This window comes from Fulmarus glacialis, unplaced genomic scaffold, assembly GCF_000690835.1.
Source record: "Fulmarus glacialis isolate BGI_N327 unplaced genomic scaffold, ASM69083v1 scaffold43079, whole genome shotgun sequence".
Classification (NCBI taxonomy): Eukaryota; Metazoa; Chordata; class Aves; order Procellariiformes; family Procellariidae; genus Fulmarus; species Fulmarus glacialis.
Window position 1 is genome coordinate 4,668 of NW_009232151.1, and position 7,729 is coordinate 12,396.

The window sequence follows — 7,729 nt, forward strand, 5'->3', positions numbered from 1 at the left end:
CTCTTTCCTGATATGTTCTGTAAATTTTAATTTGTCATGAAATTACAGAATTTAAAGCCTTTCTAAGGATTTGGTGGGTTTTGTTTGATTAGTGTTTTTACAATAATTAAAATGGTTACTGGGTGAAATAGTCAAGTTGTATGTTTGAAATGCAAAGAAGTACACTGAATTACTGGTGTTATCTGTTGTTGTTTTTTTTAATAGGTATATTTACTGATTGGTAAAGATTGCCCTTTCCTTCTAAGAGACTTGCTTGCTTCTGAGCAGCTTGCAGTTGTCTTTGGACAAGCTGTAGTAAGTGTATAGTTTTGAAATAAGTAATAAATACTGAGCTGGTTTTCTTCTTGCCAAATGGCAGGTTTCCAAGCGTAGCCTTTGCTTGCACTGAAGAAGAGTTTGCAAATTCTGTAATATATGGGAAAAAATTTTATTTTATACATGTTACGGTCTGGGATATATATGGCAAAAATAGTGACTACTGTAAATGGAAATATTTTTTAAGACAAGCTCATAAGTTCTTATTTGCTTATCTACATGAAAAACCTACATATGTGAAATTTCACATATCTGTCAAAGAGGTGAGCAAGCTGCGGAGTTGTCTGCCTCTTTCTGAGTTGCACTACTTGAAAATACATGTCCTGCACTGGCTGTTTCTGATAGTCTGTGTTCTCCTTCACCATCACTGTAGTAAGATGCTTTACAACATTTACCACACTAGAATTTTTCAAAATAGAGGAAACTAATTTATTCATCCCTGTGTGCAAAAAAATAATAAAAACAAAATTCTGGTGACATTTATAGAGTAGGTGGTCTTTCTCATACAGTTTTACAAATGTAAATTCTTTGTTAGGACAAAATATTGGATGTGAACTGCAGAAGCTTGTATTGTTAGCCAGACCAGTAGTGTTACAAGGATTGTTTCTTGAATTTTGATGGCATGTGGAATGGTTCAATTCTTACAGTTAAAAAATAAAAACAAAGTTTCCTTTTTTGTTTGATAGTGATCTGAGAATACATCTTTGAATGCAAATTCTGTATTTTATGTTAATTTGTATTAAGTGGATTTATACTACGCGAAGTAAGCGTTAAACTTGGTCTCATTTGTTTGTCTAATAACTAATTTTGTTCTTCCGGTATTATATTCTATAGCATGTAAAACTAAGCTGAAAGATTTCCTTTCGGAGAATACTGGGAATTGCAAATAGTGAGTTGCTGTTACTGTGACAAGCTTTGACCAGTTGTCTTGTGGCCAGTGATCTTGACAGTAGACATTGTAGTTTCTCAATAACATCTGAAATTTTCTGTCAGAGAAAGATACAAGGTAATAAATAAATAATAGATTTCTTCATGCAGTAATCACTTTGTTTATTAATTAGATGAATGTACTGAGGGTATTCATTGGATCTCCGTATGGTCTGAATCTTCGTAATGTTTTGTGGCATGGGTTTGCATCCCCAGAAGAAATTCCCGCAAAGTAAGTTACCAAAAAGCATCTCGATTTCTTACCAGACTTGAGAGTGCTTGAAAAGCCGTTAGTAAAACTTACTGCTCTTATTGAAAAAAATGTTAAAAAAACCTAAAAACATCCAGAGGCCTCTAGCAGTATCCTGACAGTTTTCCCCTGCTGCTGCCACTTCTTTTGGAAAGGGATTCCCATAGAATACTTCAGCCACCATAAAGCTGGTCAGCTTTAGGACCAGTGTTCTTTTACTAGCAGGAAAAGCAAGAAAGCTTAAGGTCTTTTTTTGAAACCTGGTTCCTTGTCTGTAAGGACAGTCAGGAATAACTCGGAACAAAAGGCAGAGGAATGGGATAGGAGGAGGAGCAGCAGCAGCTAATGTAGAATACAGCGATGCTTTTTTCCTTTTGTTTTTTCATGCTTGTGAATGCAATTAATTATTAAGTGCCTGTACTCAAAAGAGATGAGGAGCGAAGGTTTTGGATGTTCTTTGAAAGAGCAAAAAAAACCTTTGTCCCCAACGCACAAATGTTGATTCTTTGCAAAAATTTAGTTGTATAATCTTTTCTAATATATTATGGTATTCTCCCTAGATATTGTGCTATGCTGCTTTTTTTAACTGCAGGATTGGGTCAGTTGTTACAGACATATCTTCTGCAGACTAAATGCGTTTTAGTACATCGACCTTATGTGATCTTCGTTAGCTTAGAGGAACTTGATGTATTTCCAGGCAAGTATTTAACCATTAGCAAGTTTTTATTATGCTATATTTGTTACTGTTCCATTGTCCAAAAGTGCAGTTGAAAATAATGCATTTTTCACAGTTCTAATATTGAATCTTAACTAAGATACCTGTATACACTGTTATTAGATTAATCAATCATTTTTGTAGGACAGCTTTTTAATATGTAGGCAGTTCCACTGACTATTGAATCACACACTACTGCATTGTAAAATAATTATAACACATTGAAACATGTAACGTTACTGCTTCTAAAAGACTTCAACTGTATGTTCCAGTTTTTTGATGATGGAGTTCATTTCATGTAACAGTCATCTAGTTTGCCTTTACAAAATCTGATTCTTTCCAGAATCAGTGGGTTCCAGCTGCAAGGGTCCCAGCAGGAGTATCTTGCAGGAAAGGTAGTGCTAAAGCAGAGTGAACCATCGTGACACATCTTCAGTACACTGATGCTTTTCTTAGGAAAGGACCTGAAGCATCAGATTAAAATCTTCTCATCTCCCTGGCTACAGACCTTATTTGGTTTATTCCTACTATTTTTAAAGCAACAACAGCATATGGGGAAGCTTGGTGTCAATGGTGGTCATGGTCAGATTGTGCTATGTAATCAATTTGCCAGTGGAACATCTGTTCACGGAACTGAGACAGGGCTTTTGGGAACCAAATCAAGCTGATAACATTCCAATCATCATGTAGTATAAATCCTATAGCTATTGATTTGCTTCGAAAAAACACCTACTGTAATCAAGTTGCATTTGCCATTTTAAGCTTTCTCTTGGATAAGATATTTAAAATGTGAATTCGTAAGTGTGAGTTTCATTATATGGTATCATTGAAGTATGAAGTGTTAATTTATTATGCTAAATATCATCACAGAAAATTGATAAAGTAGGTGCAATGTGCTTATGTTCAAATGTTCGCACTACTGTACCCATTCTTACGGAATTAAAATGATTAATATATATTACACTTTTTAAAAATACTTGTAGTAGGTGGAGAACAACTCAACAGAAGCTAGGTCCAGCTGCTGTGTAGTCTTTCAGTCTCAGTAAAAAGCAGCCATGACTTTTTAACCGTTTTTACTCTGTAATTTTGTATTATCACTAAAAATGCAATCTTACAAACTCAATTTCTGATCTTGAATATGACTTCCATTGTACTTGCATAGTTAAAATGAATTGGATAACTTTTAAGTCTCCCTTTACAAATGCTGAAATAATCTTATATTTTCAGTGAAATATTAAGAATGATTTAGTAAACCGTAGATTGTATGTAGTTTATCAATGTTGTTTTGCTAACTTGCAGATCTTAATCATGAAACACTTTCCATAGCTGAAGAGCTAGTAAAACTGTCCAGTTTTGTATTAAAAACAATGTTACCATTTTGGATGGCTGCTTTAACAGCTTTCAAGCAAAGCAGGTAACAGTAGATTTATTTTTTTAATTCCTATTTTTTAATAGAATATAAAAAGAATATATTCTGTATTTCTAGAATAATAGCAGCATTTGTAGATACCAAACCTTTTTGCTAAATCTTGTTGCTTAACAACATACAGTTATGCATTGTTATGGTGGTCTCTCAGAAAGTTTGTGGACTTACTACTTTATTTTGTGCCAACTAGGATTATAAACTATATTTTGAAAACTAAAAAGAATTATTGCAGGTGTAGCCAAAAAGGAGAGCTTTACAAAGCAAGGGGAAACAAATCTTCAGATATTAATGTGCTGAGTTTAAAAAAAAAAAAAAACCTGCATTGTTTTGTTTTCCTCTCCCATGCTCCACCTTTTTGTAAGTTATTCTCATCTCTGATTTGGTGGTCAGCTTCTGTTGGGCACAGGTAGTCATTTATTTTTTGTTCACGAAGTGCATTGCGAAGGAATTTTGGGCTGGGTTGTTTGGCCTGAGAGTATAACTCTGAGATGGCTCTAGTTTCCACTTGGATTGTATTTATAAGGGGGGAAAACCCCTTTGGGTATCTGTGTTATTTTTTTCAGGTATGCTGACTGTGTGATTCTCTTACTTCCTCAGCTGGAAGTTGGACTTAGATTGCTCTTCACTACAACTAATAAATGTCCAAATCGATTGCTAACAGCTGAGGTAAAATTTCTATTTAAAGTCAATTATGATTTAGTGCTAACAATATTTGCAAAATAATTATTCTAGAAGCATAGTGTCTAAACATTTACAGATTTTCCCCAAGAATTTTTCAATCAATTGTGGAACATTATTTACAAATTTCCAGTAGACTTTCATGAATGCCTCTTAGTTTTTTGTAAAGATGTCTGCCAGTAAAAGAGGTCTGAAAACGCACTTGAAGGTTAGTGTTCAGAAACAGTAGTTTAGGCTGAAAAGTAGGTCACGTTATATTTATTTTAAAAAACTTGGCACAAAATCCAACAGTTCTTTTTTTCATTTGTAAGGGGTTTTTTTTTCACTATTCATGCACCTCTGGTGTCTCATGCAAATGAATAAATATAAGTTTGGTATGCATGTCTAGTTAGTTGTTTTCGTTTGAAAATCAAATAATATTAATTGTCTTTTGTTCTAGCCTTCTGCTCTCTACACCACTTTCGATGAGGTACTTGTGATTTTTTTTTTTTTTTTTTTAATATATATCAATGTCAGAATTTAAGCACATGCATGTTTCCCATTACTAGACACCAGAAAGCACTTTCCTGTGTTGGATAAGACATTATTTCTAAATCTTTTCCGAATAGAAGATGACAGACAGTAAACACTTTACATTGGGAATCCCCCAGAAAATATAAAAATTAATACAAGTTTTAATAAACAGACTTTAATTTCTTCCAAATGTTTTTATCTTGAAATTCTTCATCTTACAGAAACAAACATTCTCATTTTTCCTAGATTCAGTTATTCAAAATAAATACAAATAAACATTGCAAGCAGAGATCCTCAACTTTACAACTCTCTTGAACTATCTCAAATTGTTCGTCAGGAATAATTAGGCACCTTGATTCTTGAATGGTGGAAGTAATTGCCTAAATTAGGGAAACTAATTATTTTAGATGGTGTTTTTTCTTTGATTGTTTGGCTTTCAATAATAAGTTTCTCTTCAAATTACTTTTTTCTAGATGCTAGCAAAGCATTTGGATAATGAAGAAGTCAACCAGCTTCCTGCAGTTCTTGAGGAACCTGCCATGGCAAGTGCTTTGAAAGTTTGTTGGTTTTTTTTTTCTTTTTTTTTTCTTGTTGTTGTTTTGGGTTTTTAAAAATTTAGTAATATATTTATGATCATGCCTAATACTTATTTATTTCACATGGCTTATCTCCAGCAGCTTAGAACCAGAAGCTTGTTACCCTTTTTCGTTGTGCAGGATACAAAGTAGTACCTGATAAGCTATATCGGGTTAGGATATAAGACTGTCTGTCTTTCTGAAATATAGAAGTCTCAGAGATATTTCTCTTCAGACTTCTGAAGATCAGCTGAATGGAGCAGAAGAAAAACTGATGCCTCATACAGGGAAAATTAAAACTTATTTCTGATTGCTTCTGGGACACATCTTAAACTCCCTGGACAGATGGCACAAAAACATAGCTGCAAGCCTACCAGAGCACATCCTGCATCTTGCCACCCAAACAGATAGTGAATGTGGGGTGTTGAATTTAGAGGCCTTTTGAGACTGTAGGGGAGACCTGAGCTTGTTGTCCTGTTGTCAGAGGCAGTGGGGCTGTGGAACATTTGGGACACAAAGCTGAAGGAAATCTGTTGTTACCTCTCATGAAATAGCATGTATGTTAGTTTTGAATTTCCTCAGAAGCTACCAAGATGGACAAGTTGCCTTTTTTTTATTTTTTTGCTACTAGCATAGTTTACATTGTTTTTTCTGACCATCTAAATGCCCCTTTCCTATAGACATGATCACGTATTTATCTTTCAGAGGTATTCTATACACTGAATATATTCTGTTCTATGTGAGTACACATAGAATAGAATTCTATACGCTTGGTGTATATTTCTACAGGAATTTCTCTGGGATTTCTTGAACCACCAGGAGGGTCCACGTATAAGAGATCGTTTAAGCCATGGAGAGATCAATCTAGAAGCATTTCCCAGAGGCGTAGCTAATCAGATAGTTGCATTTGCAATTACTCTTCTCTGCAGATTCTCGGATGAGGACATGTTTGCTTTTAAGGTAGGGATCCATATTATGCTGTCATAAGATTTTTTCAGTTGTTTTGGATGCCAAATCTGATTTTAGAGAGCCTTGTGACTGAATCTTTGACAGCAGCTTTATGTGGAAATGAAGTATTCCTCCAAGTAAAAAATCGTGAAAGTATGTTTTTTCTAGTTTTGCAGTGAAATAAGTACAGAAAGTTTTCCAAAAGATTACCCTTTCTTACTGTACCTTAATTTGTTTGCTTAACCACTTCTTATTCACGTGGTTGATCTGTAAATTATAGTGATTCCAGTTGATTTTATTTGTCAAATTGTATCAATACCTTGCCTGTTTATCTGCTGAATTATCCAAAAGGTATGTAGAACAGCTGTAGCTCAGCCACTGAGGTATGTAATATTTGAGATTTTCTTTCTCTGAGACACTATAAATAACTGTGGCTTACTAATGGATGTGTGTTTTGTATCCACCTCTATACTGTGAATTTGTGAACACTTTTTTCTAGCAATACATGTTTCTCAACATTAGCAATTATTATATTTGCTCTCCCCAATTTGCTGTTAATTTTGGGATTACTTCTTTCAATATCATACAGCAACCTGTGAGATAAATCTTCCATTTATTAGTTGCAGCTCTTCTTAGTTTCTTAAGCTATATTGCATGCTACTGCAGTAAGAGAGTACTTAGTTGCTTTTCTGTCAGCTGCTGTCAGGTTTCATAGTTAAAATGTGTCAAAGAAATTAAGCTTTAAACACTTACTGTGCTGATTACTGCTTTCAGCCCTCAGACATTTGGAAGTCTTTATTGACTTCAGTACTATAGGTGGCTTGCATAAAATTAAGTATAAGTCTAGGTCTGCATACGATTAGGACAGTTTAAAGAAACTGTTGTGTATTGTCTATGATTTTGTAAATCAGGAACACATGGTCATAAAACCACTGATGAACTGTGCAAGTTGCTACCGTTCTCGATTTCATCCAGTTTCCCGACTCAAGAAACAGGTAGGTACTTCCAACTGTGAAAGCATTTCAGTCTCTAAAATTGTGAATCCTTAAAATTGGTCTAATTGTTGTCTTCATGCTTTGATCGTCCTAAAAAGTTAAAATCGTACGTATATTTTTTAAATGAGCTTTTTAGTTTTATCTTTCGGAATTTATAGTTGCTAAAATGAGATGTAATTAAGCACACTCCTGTAGATGCAAATGGTGCTGTGTTTGTGCTCTAGATCACTGAATAGCTTTGTTCTTGCCTGAATGTTTGCTGTTCTGTAGTTTTCTTAATCTCCGTGTGCTTTCTTATGTCAGGAGCACTCTGTTTGGTCAAGTATCTAGGAATCTTGAATTAGGCTATAACTAAGGTTTTTATTATATATTATTTTATTATATTTA

The 7,729-nt window shown here is 34.3% G+C and overlaps 1 protein-coding gene across 1 annotated transcript in view; it reads left to right on the top strand.

Annotated features, from left to right (window-relative positions):
• The window catches only part of ERMARD (ER membrane-associated RNA degradation), a gene marked incomplete at its 3' end in the record, with an annotated part of 10,974 nt that extends 3,632 nt beyond the window's left edge, over positions 1-7,342 (top strand). Inside the window, exons 4-12 of the mRNA XM_009584803.1 lie at positions 205-294; positions 1,377-1,474; positions 2,053-2,189; positions 3,507-3,621; positions 4,197-4,299; positions 4,751-4,780; positions 5,298-5,366; positions 6,189-6,359; positions 7,259-7,342. Of these exons, the coding sequence (XP_009583098.1) occupies positions 205-294; positions 1,377-1,474; positions 2,053-2,189; positions 3,507-3,621; positions 4,197-4,299; positions 4,751-4,780; positions 5,298-5,366; positions 6,189-6,359; positions 7,259-7,342 (897 nt within the window). The remainder of the gene's footprint in view (positions 1-204; positions 295-1,376; positions 1,475-2,052; positions 2,190-3,506; positions 3,622-4,196; positions 4,300-4,750; positions 4,781-5,297; positions 5,367-6,188; positions 6,360-7,258) is intronic.
• Positions 7,343-7,729: the final 387 nt, after the last annotated feature.